This window comes from Buteo buteo, chromosome 25 (assembly GCF_964188355.1).
Source record: "Buteo buteo chromosome 25, bButBut1.hap1.1, whole genome shotgun sequence".
NCBI lineage: Eukaryota > Metazoa > Chordata > Aves > Accipitriformes > Accipitridae > Buteo > Buteo buteo.
In genome coordinates, this window is record NC_134195.1 from 18,400,751 (window position 1) to 18,428,057 (window position 27,307).

Here is a 27,307-nt window from a genome sequence, read left to right on the forward strand (position 1 = left end):
AATGGTTTTAAACTGAAACAGGGTAGATTTAGATTAAATATTTGGAAAAAATTCTTCACTGTGAGGGTGGTGAGGCACTGGAACAGGTTGCCCAGAGAGGCTGTGGATGCCTCATCCCTGGCAGTGTTCAAGGCCAGGTTGGATGGGGCTTGGAGCAACCTGGTCTAGTGGAAGGTGTCCCTGCCCATGGCAGGGGGGTTGGAACTAAATGATCTTCAAGGTCCCTTCCAACCCAAACCATTCTATGATTCTATGAAGTCCCAAAATCAAAGTTTGTCTTCAAAAGTGCTTACCAAGCCATAAATACAGTCCCATTAGCAGTAGATTCTGGGTACCCAGCACTGTAACTTTGAGCCAGAAGTCCAAGTCTTGAGTTTTGCTGTTCAGCTTGGTCCTTCAAATGTTGGCACTGTGTGAGAAGGGCACCCCAATGCTAATGCTTGTACCAGTCCAACCACCTCTATGTCCTTCCCACAGGCACATTCCTCCCTCTAACAAATTGGGAGTGGTGGTGGTAATATTTGGATTAAACTGATCCATCTGAAAGTGATCCAGTTCTAATCAACACTTTTAAAAGAAAACCCCACTTTCCCCTCCTCTGCCAAAAGTAAGCCTTAGTCTCCCAGATCATCCAGCACTAATGAACTCAGATCCATTTTATGTAGCTATTCAAGTATGGTCAGACAAAATGGAAAAAACAACTGCTGTCTTCCAACATATTAAAAAGATTCAAAACAGTTCAATCCCAATCATCACATTTGAAAATATGTTCACCACACTTGCAAAAATTTAGGACCACCTTTTATTTAATTATTTCCAGGAAATAATGGAAGATTTCTATTAAAAGTTAAATCCCAGGACCACTGTTAGCAGAATGCACAATGTAAGAGATCCTGGTTTAATGCAGCTTTCAGGAGTTAGATTTTCACCATGCTTCAAGATGTAGTTTGAAACAAATATCTGGTCATTAGTTGAACCCATTACTATAAAAGTGAGCAATACTGTAGCCACAGAACATGTGAGCAGCTGAAAGAAATACAGAATCATCAATCCTAAGCAAATAAAAACCTTTCATAAAGGAAACATTCCAAAATATATTTCCAAACAATGCTTGACTGCAACCAAGTAATTCACACCCCGTTGTGAAACAAACATTAATAATTTCTAGCAGACACCAGGGCTCAGAAGCAAACAATGATCTCCCCTTCTCCCTCCCTCCACTTCCAGGCTGGTTTACCAAAAATGTGATTAAAAGTAGCGTATATTAAGTCGAAGAACCGAACTCGCTTGCAGCTCTAAGGCAGAGTAGCTTAGTAAAGGTATTTTTTCCTCGAGTGTTATTTCTAGCAGAACACTCTTAAAAAAATAAATCAATCCACAGGCTTCAAAGCCAGCTTAACACTTCAAAAAATTGCTTTCTATCAGAAGTATTTTTGGCGTGAGCTTTAGCTATTGTTTTCAGCACTCCTTCTTCCAAAGGCTGGTATGCTGTAACAGGGCAGCTACAAGCACGGACCTCTCTTAGGTGACGGTGGCTGTACACACTAATTTTGCAGTCACTTGGACTTGCACTTTTTTTTGGGCAGCTGAAGACCAAGGAGCTCCGGCTTACTGAGTGGGAGCAACGTTCAGACATGCTATGTGTTAAAATAGCCACCGCTTTTGCTTGAAACTACTTTGTACTTCAATGCAATTAATGTTTTCCTATTGAAACTACAGAGGAAGTTTTATCCTTAATCAGTCAATGAAATGCTTTAAGAAGTTGTTTAAGGTACTCTAATAATGCTAATAAAACTTGGAATGTTAGAAGTCAAGGGTTTTTGCTAAAACTGATGAGTGACAATTTCTGGTACTCTCTTAGACAGGTAGGTATGAGGAACAGCAATTAAATGTAAAGCACCTTAGGGCACCGGTCTGCAGAGGCCCCACAGGCTTCCTTCTGGCTCTTCTGGTTTGTGCAGGTGGGTCATCCTTCTCCCCAGGACCTCTCCATCGTTAGATGACCAACCACGTGTCTGTCTTCTCTCTGGTATTATGCCTAGCAAATGTCAAAGGGAGGCAGCTCGCTCACGAGCGAACCTCGAGCAGGTCAGAAGCGGTTTAGGTCTAGTTAATCCCTGAAAAGTTTGGTAAATTTGAGAAATCTGTATCCCCATCTGGAACAAAGCCTAGTCTGCTTATGGGGCCTAAAACCTCAACAAAGGCAGACTCTCTGGTGATTTTTTAGCATTCTTAATATCAGAGAAGAATTAAAGTGCAAATGTTTTTTTCATTTTTAATCACTAACATTTTCTGCTTGATGTTTTACCTTGTTATAAACCCTGAGGCTGTTTCCATTTTTCCTAATCCACTCACCTGTGGCTGAGGTACAAACTTTGGCATTTCAGAGGCTTGATTGCCATGCAAAGAGTGCATGTATTTTTTATACCACTTACACTGTCATCATCAGTGTGTACATCCTACTGGAAAAAACATCCATGTTCTGAAAAGTTTAGCTAATGCTGAATTTCTGTTCAAAGAACAGAAGAGTTTGTTAAAGCCTGATGAGACTGACCCAATTTTACAGAAATCTTAAGAATCTGTTACTGCCCAGTAATAAAAGCATAACAGAGATCCAGTAATAAAAGCACTTTAGCAACAAAGTTACATGTAAATTATTTTGTATTATGAGCCATTCTAAAATTCCATTCTAAAACTTTTCCTTCTAAAACTTTCTCTGAAAGTTTTTGCCCAAATTAAAACTTAAAGACATGAGAGTTTTTAAAGGTAGAAATTTGAACATTTTTACTGTTGCAAATGGTCTGTAGTGTGCCATGTCTCAGCTGGATTATTTGAAGTGTCTTTATGACCATGTTTGCTGTCTTCTTCCCTCCTTCTTGCATTCTATAAATAAAAAATAATAAAGTTTTAATGCAGCCCATCCTTTGATATAATCTTTATGGAGCAGAGACTTTTCTATCTATGTATGTCTGTAGGTAGGTATGTATGTATGTATCTATCTATCCATCTATATTTCCATGGTACTTAGAACAGCAAAGACTCAACTGGAGTCTGTAGTACAAGTATATACAGCAAGGATGCTACAGAAAGCGAGAGATGACTGATGCGTTGCTTCTGTTGCATCATTCCGAGCATTACTTAAATTCTGAGGTTGAGGTTGTTGTAGAAAATTGGCGATTCTCTGAAAGAATTGGCCCCAGGAATTTATTTTGGTTTCATTTAGGAAACTGGCAATATAGCTGACCCTACCTGAGGAAGTAGAAATAAAAGCTTTAGAAATTCCAAGACAGAGCAGGGCATAGAAGGCATTACATAAAAAATTTGCACACCATCGGGAAAAAAATAAAGGAAAAAGATGTTTAATTACACACACTCTTTAAGCCTCATTTGGTTCTTTTCCCTACCACTTCTCTCCTCCTTAACACTCAGCATGGAAATTAGGCTCACACAGGCCACTTACATCCTCATTTCATGCCATCCAAAAGTTGACCTGAATTGAGTATTCAAGAATATGTTTTTAGGGGGAAGGTGTTAGCACAATCACCGCTTGCAAATGGTCTATGGAAAAAAAGTGAGAGAAATCAAATGGATCTTAGGCCCACGTTTAGTGAATAAAATACTGAAGCTCCCTCAAACATGGAAGCTAAAGGTAAGTTTGGCTTCTTCAGCTCTGTGTGTGTATATAGAAATATAAAACCACACGGGTTACAAAGCAGAAGCTATGCTGTGTTTGCTTAAGAAATGAAATATGGATACTTAAATTAAAATTAAACAGTCAAGTCTTTGTTATTGTAGTAGAGCCAAACCAATGTAAAAATCCATAGAATAAATAATCTATATAATCCTCCGGATAAAGTAATTCAACAGAATAACTCATATCAACTCCAAGAATGTACTTATGCCTGTCCGCATGACTGGGTCTCCATCTTTAATTTAAACTGCAAATAGAATATGCAGTTACCTTCTGTAAGGCTGTGCAATTGCTTTTCTCTAAATTGGTTGTAGGATTCAGCTGGTCCTTAATCTGGATGGGACAAGATATGTCATACAGAGGGCCCTGTTCGCAATTTCGGTTCAGGTTTTCATAATCAATTTCTTAATAGGATTATGTTCAGGGTCCATTCAATTATTTCAGCACAGAGCCTCAAGTTTTCCTTGGTACTATGCTTTACAGCAACACTCCTGTTCTTGCTGTGACATAGAATAATGTAGTTTACTCCCTATGTATTTGTTGTTATTGGCATGCAGCCCAAATGACATAATGCTGAGCATGTCCTGAAAAAAAAAAAGGAAGATGGAAGAAAAATGTAGAAATCTTTTCCAAGCCAAGTGTACAGCATGAAGGAGAGATACTCTGCTTAGAAAATACTTAATTCAAAACCCTCAGATGCATGAAGCGTTAGCAGTCAAAGGAAGGGGAAAAGCAGGAATAAGTAGGATCACACTTCTCTGAAATCTGAAATTTCACTGCTGATTTCCATAAGAACCAGAGGCACCTCTTTGAAAATCCTGATGGACGCTGATCGTAACTGCTCCCTCAGCCTGTGACAAGCTCCTGTGGGCTGCGGCGAAAGTCCTCAGGCAGAAACCAAGCCGTGTTTAGTTTTGTTTTCTTTTTTTTAGAGGTTCTGTCCAAGCATTTTGACTCCAAAACTGCCAGGTTTAGCAAACAACACTACTGCAGGTCGAACTCTTCAACAGTTACACCAGGTGCAAGGATATTAACTTCAAAGGCTGCGCGCACCACGTAAGCCAGCACAGGACTTTGTCCTGTTCCTTCATCTTGGTAAAGATCCACAGGGTTTGTAGGGAGATGGGGTCTTTGGGGTCAGTGCCGGGGCGTCAGGGCTGCTGTGGGCGGGTGAAGGAAGGGACGCTTATGGCGGGGGAGGAAAGACCAAAAAAAAAGCCTAAACGTACATCTGAAATGTTCCTCTGCCACCGAGTAGTCCAGCAGTGAGGTAACACACGAAGAGTCTGGGAGCGCTAATTCAAAATTTCTGATCAGAGCCATAAGGAACAGGGACTTGCACCAGCGTTCCCACTGCTAGCTGCGATTCCCGCCCTCCCTTGAAATTCATTCTTGGAGGAAAGATTTCTCCACGGGAAAAAAATTATAACTGACAGAGTTTCTCAAAATGTTTGTTTCCACTTGTTAATATTACACAAACCAGCACTTTTTTTTCTTGTTGTTAACTTTAAAACCCAAACTTAATGTGATTTTTGTCAGTTTAAAAGCCAGCATACCCCTGATCTTGCACAAGGGGAGAAGCCAGACAGTACCTCAAGAAATCAGTTCAGAGGTATATAGTGGATTTCGTCTTCCACTGCAGACACCTTCCACCTTGGCAAAGCACACAGGTAGGTGGCCCTTGCTTTTTTCTTTTTTTTTCCTTTCCTTCTACCATCATAACCCTCCATAGGGCCAGTCCTCAGAGGGAAGCTATGCTAAGCACCTTCTATGCAAAATTCTGCCCATTCTGCCAAACCCCTGATGACAGGAGAGAATGAGGGTAAATGCATAAATAGATCCTTCACTAACTGTATGTATTCCTGAAGTTCAAAGCGTTTTCCTAGTTCACTGAACAAACCCTCATTTACTAGGACATTTCCAGTCCCTTAAATTTAGAAATCCCGTCAACTACTAAAGAGAGGGAAATTGGATTATTCCTGTATTTATCTTCTAGTAAAGCAAACTCTTGCGCAGTATACTTAGTGACCTAAGAGGGGAAAAAACACATGAAACTTTATAAGGATTTTAAGTCCTTGTGGGAGAAAGGACCTAATCCTGACTGCGACAGTATTCTGACAGTATTATAAGAAAAAAGAATGCATCTCTTTAAATTCATTCTATAAATTATGTGTTATACCAATTTATTCACCAGAAAGCACAAGTGAATCATAAAAAAAAAGATATGGGAAATGCAGTGTAAAGTAGACATTAGCTCGTTAAGGCTCATGTCTTATAAGCCAAAGGCAGAGAGTGTTCAGTCTAACTGGCTTTACCATCAGCACGAGCTGAGGAAAAAGGAGAAAAAAGGCTTTTCCATGCCAGAAACCCACAGTGGAAGGTGCTCAGAGGAGAAGGATTAAACCTCCTGGCTGACAGATGCCTTTGACCACTGCCCTGAGCAGACACGAGGCCCCTGGGCAAGCAGGGCGATGGGCTCTGGAGCAGTTTCCACCGATTATTCCAGGTGCAAACCAGCAGTTTTTCCTGATGGTGCAGACAGGTTTCACATAAGCACACCTTAAGTTTTGCTTTCCTGGCAAGAAGAGGGTTGAACAGTGCATGCACTATGCTACATGGAGGTAAGCAAAGAGCAGACCCTCCGGCTAGCTACCAAGGTACCAAGACAAGTTAAAGACACACCTGGCAGAAAGTCTCAGTTTTCAGCACAAATTTACATGGCCAACATTGCAAATAAAAGCCTGGTGTTTCATGTGGCCTTGTTTCAACATCCTAGAGGGAGTTCAGTTGTTTCCACTCCAAAGAAGCAAAACATTTCATTGTCCTCTGAGATTTCTTACGTGTTATGTATAAACCTTCGGACATAAAAATGACTGCAGTAAGCCAAGCATCAAGTGAATGATGTGTATTTTGAATCGTCATCTGCAGCAAGTGACCATGAGAACAAGCAAGAGGAATACAAGCTCTTCCTTTGCCTATGGTCATGCTTTTCTGCTTTCTTGCATTCTCTCAGATTTTTTAGCAAGGAACCAATTCAAAATTCACTGGAATAGATGGCTGCGCCTATAGGAATAAGCCCTACTTCAGCATGGTCTGAAATATCTGAGATGAAGGAAAGAAAGAGAGAGAAGATATTTTTTCTTTACCTGCAAGAACTTATTTCTCATGCAAAGCATAAAGAGCATCTCTGTCCTCCTGAAGATACTTGGGAAACCCTGGCACGGCAACCTGAAGAGCTGTTGTCCGTCTTGCATCTGAATGAGCACTTTGCTCTTAGGCAGCATCATGTGCCGTGGAATGGATATTTTCGGTGCAAGAGCTGGCCTAAATAAATAAAGAGCAGATCACTGAAAATTTTGGTTTTGTTTTCTTGGAAATAATCCCACATTTCATTCCAAATCAAGCAGCCACTTGGCAGGACCTAAACCAAACATTTCAGTCAGTAGTGGTGCTCCCCCAAACGCATTCTCCTTCAGCCGAATGGTGAGGACATTTACCCGAGGCATGGAAAATTTAGGTTTAATCCCATTCTCTAGGTAAGGTTATTTAATTTTTATCATCTGCCTTCTACCTGCCTTGCTCTTCAAGTGATAAGGGTCGGCCAGGCACAGTTCCCTCACCCCCTTGTTCACACCGCAGAGCTTTGTGGAAAACACTGGGCTGTTGCCTTGAGTAGGAGTTGGATTGCGTCTCCCACCCCCAGCATGTCTCACCTCTCAGTGCATGTCCCGTCGCTTACTTTTTTCCAATGAGTATCTGCATGTTAATAACACGTGGCATAGCACTACCAAGTCACCCTGAGGAAGATCTGCCTGCAAATACCCTTAAGCCTTGTAGTTCATACCCTGCTCTTAGGGGAGCTGGGAGGGCAGGGAAGGAGGCGAAAACCCTGCTCAGGAAAAGAAAGTTTTCAAAACTGGGTCTTCCACATTCCTGCTGGACTGGCTATTGAGTAAGTTACAGAGATGCCTGACTCCCTTCTATTCATCCAGCGTAAAACAACAGAATGCATGCTACCCAGCAAGTTCAGACAAATAGCTTTAGGATGCCAAATCTGCATTTTTCCTTGAAGAAAATAATCCCTCTCCCCAACCCCGCTTCCAAAGGGATTAAAAAGAATCTGCCAGCCCATCCCTCCAGGCTTGCCTATACAAAAGCAGCACTCCATAAGAGCATTTATCTCTTGAGTCAGAGTAGTTTTCCATCTAGTAAATAAAATATTTCTTGGTCCTAATAAAGAACAACAATTCATAGTTAATATCTTTAACAAGAACTTTTGATAGAGTTCCAGAAAATAAACCTGCAACTAATATCCTGGGACTGAGAGTGTTACTGATCTTGCCAAGTAGTGCATGGCTTTGGAGAGTAAGGAAGATAATATAGACCCTCTGGGTAGGATTTCTCAAAATGGGCTCAAGAAGGGGCAGTTCTAGAGACAGAAGGATGCGAGGGGAAACCACCCCTTCTCCTCTCTGGCACGGCGGTCCCTGCCTGGTCCCTGTGCAGAAAGGACATTCGTATTCCATTCCTGTCCCTCACAGCAGTGACACATACATGCACTGTATCTCCTGTCTCCGATAAAACCCTCACCCTCCATCTCACCATCCTTGTTTCGTTCTGCCGAGCACAGGATGGCCCCAAAGTAGAGCTCCACTCTCAGCAATGTGAAGGCTTCTGAGGAGTTCGTGGCCAAGAAATGTAGAGGTGTGGAAAGCATGAAGTATACAACAGGACAGAACAGGAAAATAAAGACGTACAGAACATACAGAACAGAGAAAACAAGGAAATATTTAGAAACGATTTTGTGAGAACAGATGGATGGAAATGCTAGGCAAAGGCTGCAGCAACTGTCGTCGGTACAATGTGATGGGGTTGGAGGGAGGGAGGCATCTGCCTGTCACTCCAGCCCCAGGAGGAGGTGTTTCACACACAAAATAGTTTGGGGCCCAAGAGGAGTCATGTTCTTCTGAGAGCAAAGGACTTCACCCAGCACCTTCCTGTGCACCCAGGTACCAAAATGAGTGCTATTCTGGAGGGACTGCACTTCAGCAGCAAAGCCTTTGGGTATCATTCCCGTGTCTGGCTACATCAGTGAGGGGTGTTGGGATTCCCTGTCACGGGCACATGTGCCACCGTCAGTCATGGCAGCAAGAAGTACCTGGATTATCATTTAACCGTGCCAGATGAAGCCAGAAAACACAATGCAGAAGGCCCTCAGTTGCTGCATGATGTTAAGCACTGGAAACGGGCAAGCAAGGATTTCTTTGATAGAGGTGGGCTCTGAATGAAAATAAAATGCTAATTTGTCCAGGTAGGTTAAGCATAGCTATGCCCATGGCACAAAAGGGGATTCAGTGCAAAAATCTCCAAACTACTGTAGTGGGCTGTGGAACTAGAATTGTTGCCAGCTGGACCTGATCTAGTATTTCCACAAAGAGCTGTGCTGTGTCTTTAGATCTACAAGGTGAACTGTTTAGCTTGTGAGTCTTTTCCCAATTCTCCATCGCATAATCTGGATACACCCTACGTATCTCTAATGATGTCTCCTGGAAGCATCTCCTCCTTTACGAGCCATAGGAATCTACTATTAAAAAAAAGCTTCTTAGAGAAAACTACTGGTAAAGTGCTATGTTCAAAAAGCCTGGGTAAAAGAAGACCTGAAGAAAGATGAGCAACAGCCAACCAAGGAAGTTTCTTTTGTGTTCCCAGTGTCCCATGACCACAGTTTGTGGTGATCACCTCAGACAGTGCTTGGAGTGCTAGAGGGTCACAAGACACAGGCAACTACTGGAGGGTAAAAAAAAAAATATATTGTCGGTGTAGTGTGAATACTGGTATTGGGTATCTACAAGCAGAAGGAAGAGTGGTCTTTTTTTCCTCGCACAGTTATAAAGACCTGAACAAGCAGTGACAGCTCATGATGTAGAATTTCTGGGACTTACCTTCATTTTTGCAGCTGTTCTTCTATGCAGTAGCAAGACCCCTTCAGAAGGTGTCGTTTCCCCAGCCCCAACACAGTGCAGCCAGCGGGTGACTGCTCAGCTGGGATTCCCTTCTATTCCCTGGCACTGCAGGGGTACGGATGCTCCTGCGGAGTCAGATTCTTCCCAGAGATGCACAGCAACAGGATGAGAACGGTCCCAAGCTGCAGCAGGGAAATCCCAACAAGATATAAGGAAGAAACTTTTCACTGGATCACTGGAACAGGTTGCGCACAGAAGTTTTGAAATCCCTGTCCCAAACCTTGATGTGACACAGCCCTGAGCAAGCTTTGAGCAAGGACGGACCAGACGACCTCTGGAGGTCCCTTGCCACTGAACTGTGCTGTGAGAGTCCTCTCTGCTCTCCCCCCTGTCCTCACCACGTGGAGCTCATCCTGGGTGGAACAGGACAGTGTATGGCTCGCCCAGGCACAAAATGGCCCCTCATACAGCTTGTAATATTTTAGCACCTAACTCCCAGTCAGCCTGCGGGAGACAAAGCTTAGTTTGCTGAATCTCAAGCACCATCCAGGAATGACGAAGGCCCCGCTGTCCCCTCACAGGTCTGCACAAAGTGAGGGACCTGAAGCTACGTCTTGGCACTCAAGGTAACTGTCTAGCCTCATTTCTCCCCAACAATTCCTCAAGGTGACATTGTATTCCTCGCCCACTCGATTCTCCCTTTTCATCACAGCAAAACCAGCGAGGTCTGACTGCATCTGTGTGTGGACAGATCGCAACCACTTTGGGTGGAGAACTCCCACATGTGCATGGCAACTAACGACTTGCAAGTAGGACAAGTGCTAAAACACCATGATTGCACGAATCCAAGGCACAGCTGAAGCAGCAGAGACCCTGCCTTGCTCGGCCAGACCTCAGGTGTTACCAAAGAGCCGTTTAGATCCGTTCCAACCCTCCGTATGCTGAGAAGACTTAACATTGCCTAGGAGCTCTCCTTGAAAATGCTAGGATTTGAGCTGCTTACTGGCAATCTCTCTTCCTTCCTTTATCCCTGCTGAAACCTAGCTGTGATTAATATTCACGTGTTCTGCTGGATTCTCGCTAAGCAGTACTAACAGACCGCTTGAAAGCCTTCAAGGCTTCGTTCCTTTTGATGTGGTTTTGCTGGCCAATACAAAACCTGGAGGAAATTACAGCCTGACTGAAAGCCATAGCACATCACCCTCTTTAAAACCCTGGAGCTTCCTGACATAGTAATGGGCTGCTTTGGGATATTCATCTTAATGTTTTACACTGCAAAACAGACAGGGCAACATCCTACTTGGATGGGATGGGATCACTTGTGCAAGGTTGCAGCCGAACCTTCTGCTCTACCACATGCGCTCCCATGCGTGCTCGTCTCCCATGAGAGTGAGGGTCTCAGGAACCACGAACGAAGAATAGCAACCAAGTCTGCCTTTCCAGGCAGTGCCTTCCCAAAGGAGAGATCTGGGGAACTGCACGGATGCTTCCTTCATCCCAGTGCTCTGGACACGGTGGCCTCCCCAGGCCATGACAGAACAAGTTGCCAGTGTGTGACTGAGCTACTCCAGGCGATGCCCGAGCCATCGTGCTGCACTTAGGGATAAGAGCAGAACTGCGGTGCCACCAAAGGTGAGGATTTTGCTTATAAAAAGGTCTGTCTTGTGAGAAAAATAAGGTAAAACCCAGGCATTTTGGGTAGCTAGTGCAGTGATGTCAGTTAATAATAATTCTGAAAGGGGATCTTGTGAATTTTTGTTTTGTACTGCCTGAACCTCCATGGTGTAATAAGTCCTTTCTGAACTACTTCATCACACCACAGGGACTTCACCTGAGCCCACCTCATTCCCTCCTTTGAGTATCTACCATTCAATACTAAGGCAAATGCTGAGAAACAATTTCCAATTTCCCCTGCACCTGAGAACAGGCATTAGGAGGGGACGCACCTTGTGCTTGGGATGAGAGAAGAGGTGAAAGGACACCTCCAGTGCTGGTTTTCCCCAGCCGCTCGTCCACAGCACAGGGAAAGCATCCCAGAGACACTCAGGACTGCGCAAGGCTTTGCCTTGTACTAATACATGCAGTATCCTTACATGCCTCCTCTAATCTCCGGGAACTGATGCTTAAAATAAAGTAATTCTAATGAACACACTTTATGTTAGATGTGAGCTATGAGGGCATTTCTTGGGACGTTGCACTTATAAAGCCATCAAGCACTTCAGACACTGCCTGAAGAGCGCACAAAGGTCTTGGTACTGTTTCTTTCATGGCACACGCACTTGCTTTATACATTTCCTTCCAACAGCTGCACTCTCAGTTCTCCAAATGGCAGTTTCTTATATTCAGTCAAATGAAATGGTCAATATTAAGTGAGTCTGATCTGGCTTGCAATGCCATCCTGTTAACATGGATAGCTAAATGAACCGACTCTCTCTGGCAGCCCGATTATTCAGTGTTCATTTCAGAGTGGACCTGATGTTAAACATGACAACATAAAAACCAAAGCAGAACTTAACGCCCTTGGAAAAGGTTCTGCAAACAAAACTAGTTTTATGTCTGTCCTGCTGTATCTACAAGAGTATAACATTCAGAAAACATGAAAGGAAGCTTAGCACCCAGACTCGCAGAGAGAGCTGGGCAATGAGACTCTTTCTCTGGTTAATCCCTTTGTGGGAACCTGGCCCCAAATTCGCATACTTTAAAGAAAAGGTCCACAAGTTCCGACATGCAACAGATAAATATTTGAGTTTTCAGCTGGCCTAGCTACGTGACCTGTGTCTTAGTTTACTGAATAAAAAGATATGCACCTAGACCAAAAAGCTGAAAGGCAAGGCCCATATGGATATATTTAAGAAAAGCCTTTTTCTCCCCCCTCATTGAACATCTATTGCACATGGGAGAAGCTTGGCAGGGTTTGGGCTCCAGCCATGAGGAACTCAGCCCTGCAGCCTGTTTGCTGGGTGGAAGAATCAAGACATTCAGCACAGCTCTTGCTGATCCAGTTATAAGGGATTAACATTAACGCAGTTGTGCGGTGAAGAGAAACTTTCTGAGTGGAAAGGTCTGCTTCAGTTGCCCTGCTAGCATCTTTGCGTATGCCTGCCAAATAAACAACATCTCCTGCTGGGTGACTGGAAACAAGTTTATGTGATCGGTGTACAACGGTTATATGATACTAACCCTTACGGTATAATCTCATCTCTGCTCTACAAAGACTTCTCCCATCACCGGATCCGACACGGTTACACAGCAAAGCCTGCGGGTTGGCAGCGAGAGCTGGGTGTGCAGCCACCCCGCGATCCTGCCCGGAGCTGGGCTGACGATGGGGAAACTCCTGGAGCTCGTACCCTGCTCGTATCCTGCCCACCCACCTCCTCGTCCAAGTCTCATCCTGGGCAAAACTTGCAGGCGGCGAGGGGTGTGCTGTAGCGGTGTATCATCGGAGCCGTGGAGAGATGGAGCCCGGGGGCTTGGCAGGAGAGTCGGCATCGCTCCTGCTCCAGGCACACGCGGCTGGCACGGAGAGCTGCCACCGGGGCGAACGTTAGGTGCGCTCCTCGGGGCAGCAGTTACGGTTCAGAGGTGTTTGCTGCCAGGGAGGGCTGTCTCTACGAGGAGACTGTAGCAAATCCACCAAGCTGCCTACAAAGATACGAAGTGGACGTTTGCCAAGTGGCAAAGGCATCGTGATTGGGGTTCACGTTTTTTTCCTCCCTCTCCCTCCCACCGAAGAAACCTCTTAAGATTTGTTCAGAGGTAAACATAAACCTGAGGGTCTGCGTGGGTCAGCTTTCGGCTTTGAACACTGAGTCCAAGCCTAGCCCTACACTGGACATGCAGTAGACTCTGCTACCCTTTTCTAATATGCAGCATTGCAGAGAAATACCCTCCTTGCTATGCCTAGACAAGTTTATAGTAACACTAGGTATTAAAAAAAAAGAAAGAGGAGGGGGATGGAACTCATTATTAAACTGTAAATACAAATCATGTCCTGAAAACTCTGATCTAATCTAGCCCGTGTTAGCTTTGAGAGGTTCACAGTGGTTTACTGTGGACGTTGTGACATACCTCCGCAACCAGGGAGAAGTTACCTACATTTTACAATTATGAAATGAGCTCTGGTACAGCAGAGCACGGCAAACAAACCTCTGACTGCAAAACTGTGCTAAATTAATAACATGGCTTTACTGTCTTTGGTGCCCAGATTTCTTTCCTTGCCTTATACTGCACTCAGTTCTGTCCCAGTCCACCGGGTGGGGACTGATCAGAATTGACACTGGGTATCGTTCACTTGTTTGAAGGAAGAATGGTCACAGAAGATTTTTTTATTACTCTTTTCCGTGAAAAGGGATAGAAAGGCTTTCTCTTTTCCTGGTTACTTTTGTTCTTCCATTGCCATCTGCATCCCTGATGTTCCTTATCTGTGTGCTAATCCCTTGTTATCGGAGGGAAGGACAGCTACATGTTCTCCCTGCCCACTCCCTAAAGCACAGAGTAGAAAATTGCCCAAGGCTAGTATGAATATTAAACCAAAAAGCTTCTGAACAGCTCTCCTCACAGGGGCGTACAGACTTCTGCTCCCTCTTTCAGACACAAGGCAGATCCAATGATCCACGTGCATATGAAGATCAGCGGGACCGAGGGGCAGAGCAGAAAAAAAGATTAAATAAAACCAAGACCCTCGTAACAACCACAAATCGGACAGGCATCTCAGACAGAGCCCGGGTGGCAGGGAGCTGAACACTGCCCTGCCCCATCCCGGCGTGACGTGGGTGTAACTAATTCTGATGCTCAGGGCTTACCTGCAGTGATCCAACGTCTTGTCCTGGGCAGTAGCAGGCACAAGGAATCTCCCTTCCAAACAGGCGTTTTTCTGGAATCCTTCCTTTCTTTTCAGCCCCTTCCCTTTGTCTTTATGGCACTTTCCTATTATTCCTGCAATAGGAGGGAAACAGAAACTTCTCCTACCAGCCTGAGCGTTCCCTTCCCGGGTGGATGGATAAAAGAAAATGGGAGAGGGCTGAGGAAGGCAGGACCTGGTCCGTTGATGAGCGATGTGCGGCTGCTGCGCTGCCCTTGGTCCCCTTCCCTAAACAGGGGAATGGGATAACTAGATGATAGACACTCTGAGCTTCAATCCGCCTGGTATATCCCAGGACTACCGTTCAAATCGCCAGATGACAGGAAAATACCGTGAAGGAGGGACATGTCGAAGGTCACTTCTTCAGTCTGGGCTAGTGCACAAGGAAGAATGCAGGAGCCATAAGGCCAGAAGAAAAGCAGAACAGAAGGCGGTATGACTCTGTCCCAGCGCTTGTGTAGCAATGCCATTGCAGCAAAGCTCAAAGCTCACACACGTTCTCAAACCCGTCTTCTCACCAGCACCGAGGAACAGGCAAAAATTACTCGCCGTGGCACAGGGGACAAGACTCACTAGCTAGAAGGGTCTCACCACACGTCCCGGGTTCCCTCTGGTGCTCCCACTGCCAGACCCCCCCTCTATGCCACCACACTGATCCTGGATGTTTCTAGCTGCAAATCTTGACTCTTTGGGGATGGGAAAGCCTGAAAATTCAGAAACCGGTCTGTCAGCGGCACACATGGGAAAACAGCACTCAGTCTCCTTTGCAAACGTCCTCCCTCCCTCTTTCTTTCTTCGTTTTTTTATTAAAGGGCTTGTTCCTTTCACAGGGGAGTCTTCCAGCTCCCCAGGTCCTACCACTCCTTTATCACTGTCAGCTCACAGAGTTAGCAGCAATAGGTTCTTCTAAAATAACGTTCACTCACCGACAGCCCCAGTGGGATGAGGCTGCTACTCCAGAGCTCTCCTTTTTTTTTTTTTTAACCTCACTGCTTTTTTCACAGACTGCAAAGTGGCCGATAACACTTTTTCATTTTTTTAGGAGGATTTCGGAAGCGCCTCCTTACAGTTCTGAGGTCTTTCAGGGCTCCAGCTCTCCCTGCTGTCAGAAATCAGGCCACAGCTACACGATGTCGATACCACTCTGGGCAAAAGCATAGCGGGTAACCTTTAGCTGGCTATTGGGAGCTACAGAAATAGCCTGTGGGTGTAAGGACGAGTTTGTTCAGCATCTCACCCTTTTAAACCTTTTTTTAGGAGAAAAGCCAGATGCCTCTTCCATATTCAACACTCAATCTCCCTAAAGTGATCATATGATTCTTGTCCTTGAGTGAACGGTGTGTTTTTACTTCAGTAACCCTACTTGGCAGGCTACCGCATGCATTTGTTATTTTCTGCATGAGAAAGTGCTTTTCAGTCCAAACTTACTTTCTTTCTTTCTTTCTTTCTTTCCTTCCTTGCTTCCTTCCTTTCTGGAAGGATACTTGTCTCCTCACCTCTGTGAGGTTGAAAATAGTAACCAGGGCTGAGGTGACCTTTTCTCTTCATGATTGAAGAGTTTTTAAACTCTAGAGGAAGCTTTGATTTTTTTCGGTGGGCCTTTTTCAAAGTAGACCAAATTTGGAATTTTATTGAGACGATGCAGTAAGAAATCTTCCTTCCTGACTAGAGAGGTAAAGCGCCCAAGCAGGGACCAGTCTGTCGGTGATCACCAGCTGGGAGCTGTGGTTTCCCTGCCTATAAGCCACCTGGTCTGGGCAGAGGCGGTTCAGCTTTACAGGGTCCCATCTGGCCAGAGCAGCGGGGATGTATGTCCCCACGTCCCGACTGCAAGGAGAGTTTCACGAGGCTGGTCTCGGCACTTTGCCCGCTGCCTGCGTGGCCTTATGCACATCCACGCTCGCCTTCCTCTCCTCCTGGAGCCTGAGTGTGAAGCCCCACAGCTCAGCACCCGTCCACCATCCGGCATCGCTCCCTCCCGGCGAGCAGCGTTCAGCCCCCCCAGCACACGTGCAGGGAAGAGGATGGGGCCAGATATTTTCTCACCTTTTTCCCAGGTCTGATTCTTTTTTCCACCCCGGATTCTGAAGCAAATGCTTTTGTTTTCCAAGCCCTTTTAAATTTTTTTTTTTAATTAAAGCTCATAGCTGTGGTTGGAAGGGGAACTAGGGAAACGGAAAAGAGCGAGCCCAGCAAAAGGAAATGGTGATCTGAGGCATCCCCTCATGTCCCCATTGTTTAACAGAGACACAGTTAAAGAATCGTTCCGTTTTGTTTAAAAGTTGAAATAATCATTAGAAGAATGTCCAGAGGCTGCAGCTCAAGTCATCATCCACAGAGTGCGGCAACCACCCAGCTGGAGATACTGCTCTCGCCTGCTCTAACGTGCTCTTTTACCCCTTCCCAAATGCTGTTCTGCAGAGAAGTGGATAAAAACAGCTCTCCTCTTCCCTCCCTCCCTCTGTGAGCCTAAAACTCCAGTGGCAAATACATTTGCTTACTCAGCAGCAGAGGAAAGAAGATTAACCCCTGTCTTTCACAAGGAAGATTTTATCTGTCTGTCTCCATTTGCCAGTGCTGCTTGGGATTCAGCACAACCCCCTCCTCCCTATATTTCTAAAATGCCCAAATTGGGTGCCTTTCATAAATCCCATATTCATTTTTTAATTTGCTGAACAAATTAATTGAATCCTGGTCCTGTTCACGAACACTTTCAGATCAGCTGGAAACAGAGTTTTCAGTGAACAAATAAATCCCATTTTTAAAAAAAACCCCAAGCAACAACAACAAAAATTGCAATTCCAGACCAGGCAGTGTCTCTCTCCCTCACTTTCCCAAAAGCCTGGATTTCTTACAGCACCCAGCAGAGCTGAGCACACCGTCTCCTTCTGCCAGCTGCCTTCCCAGGCCCCCAGGAGCAGCGCTGTCTCTGCCAGCCCCAGGTTCGCCCGAGAGCCCTGGGAACATCACAACATCGTCGAGGCCTCCGGATAAGTTTCACTTTTCCCAGATGCTGGAAAGGTAGGCTGAACATCTTCCTTTCCTTTCCCCAGGCTGTAATAATTTGTTGCCATTAGACAACGGTGTCATTAAATGCTCCTTCTTACCGTTGCTGGGATCGCCGTCTATTTTCTATTTTACCAGACCCTTAGGGTGGGATTCATTCAGCCAAATTTGCAGAGTTACTATAGAGAGATCTTTATTTGGGCAACTTTTTTAGGCTTCCTTTATATAGCTAGTGGAAAGAAACGGGCTCTTCTAGCGACCAGCCCTTCAAAGGAACCATCCTTCAAAGAAAGACTCAAGTAGGCTGCATGGATGGTGGCACAGAAATACCCCTCTCTCTCCACTGAATAAAAAGGGAGTTTGTGAATGACTTTTCCAGATGTAGATACCACCTTTGGAGATGCTTTAAACTTCAGGAAAATGAGATGAACGCTATTCTCAGAGAGGGTGCATTTTATGACCCAGCACTCTGGGTGTCTACATGCCTTGAATAGCTCTGCGGTCTCTGCAGCGCGGTCTGGCCGCCGCGATGCCGTCCCCTAAAGCGACTGTAGCGCAGCAGCAGCTCGCTATTCTCAGTGATGTTGTAAAAGGGCTTACTGATGTCAAGATACTCTTTAACGCAACCGAGAACCATTTCCACCGCTTTGCAGTTCTGTGAGGTTACGGCATCGCGCAGTGGAGCTACTCTCTTCTTTTTTGGGGGAATGAATGCAAAAAAGAAGGAAAGAGAGAGGGAGCAAGGTGCGGCTCAGACATCCCATGTGTTTCCCAGAGGAGAAAAGTCCCCGACCCTCTGCCAGACCAGTGCCACAGAACAAGATGGTGCTACAGAAAGGCTGGAATTGAGGTTTTTGACCTCAAACAATGCCAGTGAAACAACAAAACCAGTAACAAAACAGCCCCCCCACCCCCTCTGACCACACAACCACAAATCCCAGCCCATCGAACCACGTCATCTCAACAGCGGAGGAGTTCTGAGCGGCATTAATCTACGCCACGATTGCAGCCCAGGCTCCCGCTGTAGACAGCAGAGCACCCAAGAGATTTCAAGCACCCAAGGCGGCAGTTTTGCTTGGCTTAAACACAGAGCCGCTCTCAAGTGCTCGGCCAGGCTCTTGCCTACACGTCGAAGCAGCAAGCCCCGCAGTTGCACGAGGAGCTTTAAGAAAACTGGAGGGGTGGCCAGTCCCACCCTCCGCCTCTCCCCCAGCTCTGACCCTGTCCCTTCTCTTCCCCGTGCCTACCAGTTGTGGAAGACCCCGAGCTACCTGAATTTTATGTGTTTCTCGTACAGGGCAGGTTTCAGCCACAGCAACAAGCCCCAGGATTGCTCCCACCATTCCAAGCACTGGTGTAAGGGGCGGGATGGGAGGCTGGGGAGGAGGGAGAAGGTGCAACCTACCCCTAGCAGAGGAGCGTGGTCTTGGGTGAGTCAACTGTGTAACCACATCTTGTTTTAAAAGACAGCAGCAACGATAATTTTTAAAGGAATATTTTAAAGTCTGAGCCTTCCTGTTTTTCCCTTGGCTCAGGGTTCCCCACCACATTGGGTTGTAGCTAGAGCTGCGCTGATTCCTCTCATTTTTTTGTTTCTGCAAGAGAAGAGAGAAGAGCAACCCCTGCCCCACGGGCAACCCGCAGGCACCTCATCCTTGGGGCATCCACATCTCACCTCTCCTGGACTCACCTGCGAGTGCCGCACACCCTTCCTCGCAGCTGAGGGACACCCTCCGAGAGGAGGTAGTGCTGACCGTCAGGGGAAAAAGGTGGTTTTTCAATCCTAGGTACGAACCAGCGGGGTGCCCCCACAGATCTATCAGCTAACATAGAACTAGAAACAATCTTTCATGGCTACATTTCTTGTGAAATATAAAAAAAGACATCAAAAGAAATTACGTCGCTGATTTCAGCCTGGTACAACTAAAAAATTACTACATCCTCAACCTCCTCGTGATAATTTTCCTCTGTCCTCTTCAAATGAAAACAACAGACAGTAATGACGTAATCTTGGCAAGCATTACTTTAATTCACCAGAATTTATTCTGTATCTCTTTTCTTTGAAGCAATTGTATATTGAAAAGTGTGCAGACGAGGTTGTCCTCCAGCAGTGGTCTTGGCTTTTGTTGTCCGTTTTCGCATACACTCCATATAGATGGTAACATACACATACATACAGAGAGTGGTACTGGCAAAAAGCAAGCTCTTTATGAGGCTGAGTAATCATTAGACATCTTCCACTAAAAATGTGTGGGTGCTTCCGTATTTAGGAAGGGATTTATAATGAAGAGATGGACATCTACTGAATAGAGTATCTTCTGCAGCAGGATTTACACTACGCCTGGTTTTGAGGACTATGAGGGAGCTTTAATTCCCTGTAGCAAATCTGGATCAAGCCTGGGATAATACTGAGACAAGATCAAATGGTGAAGATTGCTTGTGAGAGCTCCTTTTTGTCCTTCCTTATAGTCCACTATCTTTTTAATTTGGGGTGGGGGTTTTTTTGGTAATAAATTGACACAGGGCTGCTGCAACAAGCTACATGCTAGAACCTTTTCCTATCAAGTCTCATATCAAGACGCTATTTGGAAGTGCCTTGCAACCACCAGAAGAAGAGAGCTGATATTTATTCTGAATGCAGTATTCAGAAAAAGAGCTGACCAGCCTCACAGTGCTACAACAGCCAAAGGCCAAATCCTGCCCCTTTCAACTTGGATTGGTGCTTTTATCTTATAACTTTACTTGGGAAATGGAAATACGATGAGCAGACTCTTTATATGATGGATTTTAAGTCTAAAACTCAAGTAAAACCTCAGATCTTGTACATTTAAGTCATACTTGAAAGTGGTCCTTAAGCTCCCAAGCCTTTTAGATGTTTGTGACAGAGATACTCAAGAATGTAATAAAAACACATCAATTTTTACAGAAACCTTACTTCAAAAAAAAAAGGAGCAAAAATATGCTCATTATTTTGCTTAGCTTTTTATTCCATTGTTATGGCACAAGATAGAACTTAAAGACAACATCACTGAATAAGTCTTCAACTTCATTAAAATTAAGACTAATATGTTTTATAAAATTCTTCTGATATGATACACTTTCCCTTATCAAGTGATAAAAAGAATTTTCTCTACAATACTGAAGTACATTGCCACCTGCTGGCCATAAACAATTTTGCAACTTAAAAACACCAGAACGTGTATAAAACAGCAACATTTAACAATGCAACATACAGTTATTGAAGAAGTACTATTGACCCAGACTTTGGCACAATATTTATAGAAATGCAGCTGTGAACTTCTCCAAACATCAAGTTCATTTCTGAAACTCTGTGACTCCCCTTCACATGTCTGTCTGCATTTTTTTTCCCTTTCTCTAACCTTCTTAATGCTGAAGCTTTGTTATTTCAAAGGAAAAGCCATATTCTTTCTCATTTGTTACACACCTCAATTTATTGGGTTTCGTTTTCTAAAATTTGGATTCCAGTTTATTGTTTTAGAACAATACATAAAATCATACATTTATAAATATATATATTATATCCTGTATACATAACATTGGTTTTCCTCTAGAATGGGAGGGCAGACCTTTGCACTACATCCTTAGTTGGTTCAGGCACGGCCTTGCTCTTAGTTGATTCTCTGAGCTGCTTCCTACCAGAATCTAAAAAAATATTTTTACAATCTTGTATCAAATTTTAATTTTGTTTGCAAATATATTTATTAAAAAAAAAAATATTTGGTATTTTCCCTTCTAAGCTCACTACTACCCTTATAAAATATATGGCTTTTCACGTTCCACTCTATTTTAGTGTTTTTCAATAGGCAGTGAAAAGAAGGACAACTTCCCCCTTTAACAGTTTTTTTTTTTATATAAGCACAGAAACCAGCTTGTGCACTTTCTATAGAATTCCAATGCATATCACGGTAATGTAAGTGCAGTGATTTAAAAAAAAAGCAGTCATGATTGATTGACATCTGTATATGAAAACATAATATATGATTATCGTACAATACCCATTACAGAATATACAATCATCAAAACTGCAGATATATAAATACATTTTTAGCAACATCAAAGCAACAGTTTTATCTTATAAACAGCGTATGCATACCGAGTTATTAGACCAAAATTTTCATCTTGTTTTTTCTCAAAAGCTTGCTGAAAAACAGGAACATACTGTATTTGTAAATGGACTGCTTGACAGTGCTGTTAAGAAATTAAAGTGAACAAAGTTTAAAAAAAGTATACGCAATTCAGTTTTTATAAAACAAACAAGCCCTCCCCATTTTCCAATGTCACCGTTGTTTTCCTATGAGTCGGAGGCATAGGTGTGAGTAGCAGTTCTGCAGAGTCTGATCATACAAGCGTTTCTGGGAGGGCATCGGGGTTATCGGCCGACAACAGCTCCCAAATTTGCCACCTCTCCCTTTGCCAGTCGTGCCAGTCCGCCTCTGAAACATTTTTACTGTTCTGACTGTGAGGTGCCGTGGAATAGATGTGAGCCGCTTGGGTGTGCGGGGCCGGCCGCTCCTGCCTGGAGGTGGCCTGGTCAGGGGCTTTGGCTGGCGGTCCTCCAGCTCCTCTGGTCCCTGAACTTTTTTCTTGGCGTTGAAGTCTCCACAAAGAGTGCAACGTTGAAGAAACGCCTGATCGCTGTGACAACGCAGAGCTTGTTTTTGCTGGGCCTGGGTAAGGGGGTGGCGGCCGCTCTTTCCTATAGGAGGGCTTGGCTGTGCTTTGCGAACAACCCGTGTTGAAGTCACGCTCACCGAGGTCCTCCGCGCTGCTTAAAGTCAAGTGCTGCTCCGACTTGGAGTGTGACAGGTCTGAACTCCTACCGCCGACTTCAATTTGTGTGTTACCGCACGCCCGAGACGCCGCGGGATGCAGCTGACACTCGGGAATGGCAGCAGTCGTCTGGCTCCTTCGCATGACCTGCCTGCCGGTGTCCAATTCGGAGGAGCTGCCCTGCCACCGAGGAGAAGACGTGGCGAGGTTCCCCTGGGAAAGAGAGCACTGTCCAGGTCGCAGCAAGCTGCTTTCGTAAATGTTCCCGTAAGAACCTGCGGGCCAGAGATGGAAAGGCGTCAGTCTGCGTCATCATTTACGTGGCATTTAACAAGTTACTGCTTTTCCTCTGCATCACACTGAAGAAGAGGGATGGGGGCTTTTATCAGCAGGCTGTGCGACTGAAGGTGTATCAGCCCCACCACCAGCCGAACCTTCAGGACACAGAGCAGCAGCCCTACATCTGTCTGAACCATGTCTAATACATCACCCGATGACTCTAATACTTTGCTCAGACACAAAGTCTTGCAGCACTTAACATCTTTCAAATGCTTGAAAAGGAGGTGGGCATTTTAGTCTCACAGTTCTTCTGTGAGGTGGGTGCAGAAGGGAGAAAAACAAAGGCAGGATGGGTCAGGGACTCGTTGGGACCACACCGGCCAGCGGCAGGGTCAGCACTGAGGGCTGCCAACCTCACAGCCTCCGCTTGTGCCACTGCGGCAGCCAATCTCAAATCCCCACCGCACGTCCACCTTCCAAGGACTTTGAGAAGAATATAAGACTATTTTTTAAAGTAATTTAAAAACGACTTTTGAAATCATCTTGCGACAGTTTCAGATGTTGCCACATTTGTATAACCACTGTGCTTCTCTATTTTATTGAACAGTCACCTTTTAAAAGTTCAACTTTGCACAATGTGAATTCTCCTACTGGTTTCACTGTGATTTCTCAAAACCAAGAAATTGTTTATGTCTTTGCTAGATTTGGGCTTAAAACTTGAAAAATAACTGACCTGTCATAGCTGGATCTTTGCAGCCACTTTTCAGCGTTGAATGCCAGGTGCCCCAGATATCAAAATGATCTTCAGAGACATCTAAACAGCAGTAAAAGCAGGACAAAGATGATGAATCGATCCTCTTAAAGCCATTATTTAGAAACATACAAATGGAATTGGTAAAACCTTACATAAGGTATCAGAGTTGTTAGCATCTGACTTACTGCGCACCTAACACAAACATCTCAAACGTATCTGTTGACAGTTACTTGCTGTTTCAGGCTCGAATCCTGTAATGGGATTCAGTAAGCTCTGTATGGGCAGGATGCCTGAGTTTGCTGAGAGAGTGGAATTTCCCTTAAGTCCTCTGCCTTACTGAAGTCAGTCGGAGAATTTGCACAAGAACGGGAAGATTTGGCCAACAGAAGGTAGTTCATGTGCTTTTTATGGGAAAGAATGGCAAAGCTCCCTCAGGCAGCCGCAGCCCCAGGGATCACTGTAAGGCACGCTCTACCAACCTGCGGCATCGCTTGGGTCTTACACGGAAGTGCTGTCACAGAATAGAGATTTCAGGAAATGTGCCCATCAGGCATCGTGCTGCATTGTAACTGATTCATGCCTTTTTCTGATTCCATCTGGCAGTAAAGGAATTTCCTAATTTGTCATGGTCCAGTATCATTGTGATGCGTATTAAAGTCCAAAAGATGGTTAAAGTGATAAAACTTCATGTAATTTCCTGTTCATAACTTAGTAGCAATCTGACCAAATTTTGAAACCTACTCAGAGATTTAGATGCTGAATACGGAAGATAAATGCCCACTGGCATTTATAAAGCATATAATTGAGATAATAGTCTAAATGCCATTAATTCCAAAGGGAATTAAGTGCCTAACCAGTACCTCTGACATGAAATGGTTTTAAAAATATCACCAGTTATCTGCATCCCTAAGCATTGAAAGTTCTTAAAATTTGGCTCACTAAATACACACTTCATGAACGTAAATTTTTTAAAATAAATATTTTTCAATGAAAAGCATCTTGAAGTGCTGGTGAGCTATCAGTTTAAACCACAGTTCTTTACCGAAGAAATCATTCAGGTGTGCACTCCCTAGATAGCTATGGAAATTATGGATCCCTGCACTAGTTTTGTTAGGTGTGTAACTGGCAACAGATGTAAAGCTGTGCAGCTCAGCTGTGTTCTCCAGTGAGAGGGTGTTGAGGTCATTCTTTTCAATTGGAGAAAATTTGTAGCTTCATGTCTTAAAATCTCAGATTTTTCCAAAGTCTGGACCATAACCTCGCAGGTATTACAGTCCTACGGAGCAGGACTAGAAATCAGTCTTTGCCACACTGTCACAGACAGGCTGAAAAGCAGGACATAAGTAGTTCTGTTTTCCTAAATAATAGCTCCAAGTTTTGAGAAAGGCATCCCTGACGGCTGGCTGAGCTAAGCTAATGAGGAGGACTGAGCACAGACCCTTCAGGCTCAACACAAAAAAAGGATGTTGGTCAGTCATTTCTTCTAAAGTTATTTACACTATTGCTCCTCAAATCCTCGTAGCTGATAATACAAAAATGACACTTTCCAATTACTTCAGAAATCCCCATCAGTCACGGAGGCGGAGGAACACGAGCAGGATGTACTCTACCTTTTCCAGCCTGTGATGCAGAAGAATTCTCCTTTGTCTTCGGCTGCAAATGTCCAACCAGTGTGTACTGTTCAGGTACCTTGTACAGCTTCTCTGGGCTGCGGGCAACTTCTTCTTGCGGTGCTATCGGCGAGCGCTCAGACAGTACCGGGGAGTTGTTGTCATAAGGGGAGACATCTCCGCTTGAAGCTTTGTTGGAGTCTGTGGAAGAATGTCTTCCTCCTGTGGAGTAGGAACCTTCCGACCGCAGCATCTCAGGGCTCCTGGGAAATTTTGATAAACAAACTACTGTTAATGAAAAATGCTTTATGTTCACAGCTATAGGTGCAGTTTGACATCATACAAATGAAATCAAATACAGGAGTATGATCACAGCTGCTGAAATGAAAACACATCAGAAGCAGTACAGAGGTGAATTTTCCATGAGTAAAACTTCTGCCATGAAATGGCCAGCAGAGGCCACTAAAAATCAAAAGATGTTGCTGTCAAGAAGGAAAACAACAAAAACCACACAACCGTACAGTTCACCACAGGAAATTAAATAGTGAATTAATTCCTTATGTTACCTTGACAATTTAGCTTGCTGCAACAATAAATCTGTAGGCATGATAGGGAAGATTAGTTTGATGCTAAGCAGTATGCTAAAATCACTTCTTCCATTCTGAAGTACTACACAGTCAGGGAAATCAAAACCATAGCTCGCCTCTCACACTGTGAGAAAGATCCTCTTCTAGAGATGTCAGAAGGTAAATAGTCTACAGGGGACAAGCAGATGTCTCTACTGTACTTCTGATGCGGGCAGCAAATAACTGACTCTCCTGATAACTTCTGCAACTTCTTTTACCCTTTCACCTTTACATCACCAACAGCACGGCCTGCATTTAATTTTGACAAAAAAAGGCAAACAAAACCCCCACCAAAGTACAGCCAAGGCTCAGAGAGACAACTCTCATTTTTGAAACATGTTGGAAACATTGAGGGAGATTTCTTGAACTATTACAATTCACTACACAGATAGGAGGCAGTCCATGAGTCACTGAACCTCCCAAGGAATATGTAGCTATACTCTGTAAACAAACATAAGTTTTTTCCTATCGGTCCTCCCTAATTTATATTTCCATTACTCATTTTTCATTTCTCTGCACCTTGATCTTTGTTTCTTAGATGCTTCTTGTTTGCTTCTTGAGTCAAAACGTTTCTCTCAGTGACCTCACGTTAATATCTGCTCTAATTGAATGTGATATGACAGAGGCTCAATCTTGTAAATGAACTGTACTAGGCACGGTCAGCCCTTCTCAGAATCAAATCCAAAGAGAGCTTGAACTGAGCAAGCACCCAAAGCACATTACTTGTTATGGAACAACAACCCTCTTTCCAGACAAATAAAATAAAACTGAAGAAAGAAAATAAGGAAAACACACAGTGGTAAGACAGGCTAGCCACAGCACACTAAATACTAGCACAGAAATAATGACAAAACCTAACACCACTTTCAAGCTGTTGGTTTTTTTTTCCTCAGTCAATTACATATTGCATGCACCAAAACATAAAATATATAAACTCAACATCATGATTATTACGTTATTCAGTATTCCATATTTTTTTTTCTAGTATAAAAGCAACCACAAAGTGTTAGGAATGAATTAACTAAGTTTACTCTTTGGTGACTCCCAGCAAGAAACCCATCACTGAACTGATCCTGAACCTTAACTGGGGCCAAGTCAAAAAGCCAGAGCTGCCATTTGGCAAAGTAGCCCTGTCCCAGGCTTCCCAGTGTGGTTGGTATGGTAATGTTGGGGAGTCAATAAAAAAAACCAGTAAATCATGCCACAATTATGTAACTTCCCATATCAACTTCTCATCTGAAGATGAGTCCAATGTAAATTAACCTACAAGCAGCCACACACTGAAGAATTATGGTCTTTTAAGTATGTACAATTCTATCACAAATATTTTTTCTCTTTTTTGTCCCTTACTCCTTTCTTTCTGCCCTTCTAAGTTCTAAAAAAGCTTGTGCAGTGAGTGTGAGTTAAGATGATATTTAAGCAATGTCTTGGGAATTTTAGAAGAACCAGAAGGACCTGGGAGAAAAGGGGAGAAATGTTGGTATCTGTAAGTTTCCTATGACCAAATGTCTTTCTCTCCGGCTTTCTAGGCTGAACATCATCTAAACCTCACCCTGCTAGCATACAGACATACTTAGCACTAACGGTGACACCAATAAGTCTTATCGCATGTAAATCTTTGCAGGATCAAAACCTAGCTATGTTGCACAGGGCAAAGAGAGAGGTACGCCACCACTCAGCCATGGCAAGGTAACACAAGGAATAGGGGAAAGGGAAATGGCAATGA

At 44.1% G+C, this 27,307-nt stretch overlaps 1 protein-coding gene across 5 annotated transcripts in view; it reads right to left on the reverse strand.

Moving 5' to 3' along the window:
- Positions 1 to 19,536: 19,536 nt before the first annotated feature.
- ARHGAP6 (Rho GTPase activating protein 6) overlaps positions 19,537 to 27,307 on the reverse strand; it is a 338,646-nt gene continuing 330,875 nt past the window's right edge. For all 5 annotated transcript variants that reach the window (XM_075057316.1, XM_075057321.1, XM_075057317.1 and 2 more), the window contains 3 exons: positions 24,956 to 25,218; positions 23,325 to 23,405; positions 19,537 to 22,587 (listed from right to left, as the gene is read on the reverse strand). In XM_075057316.1, coding sequence (XP_074913417.1) covers positions 21,881 to 22,587; positions 23,325 to 23,405; positions 24,956 to 25,218 — 1,051 coding nt within the window. In that variant the 3' untranslated portion in view covers positions 19,537 to 21,880. The remainder of the gene's footprint in view (positions 22,588 to 23,324; positions 23,406 to 24,955; positions 25,219 to 27,307) is intronic.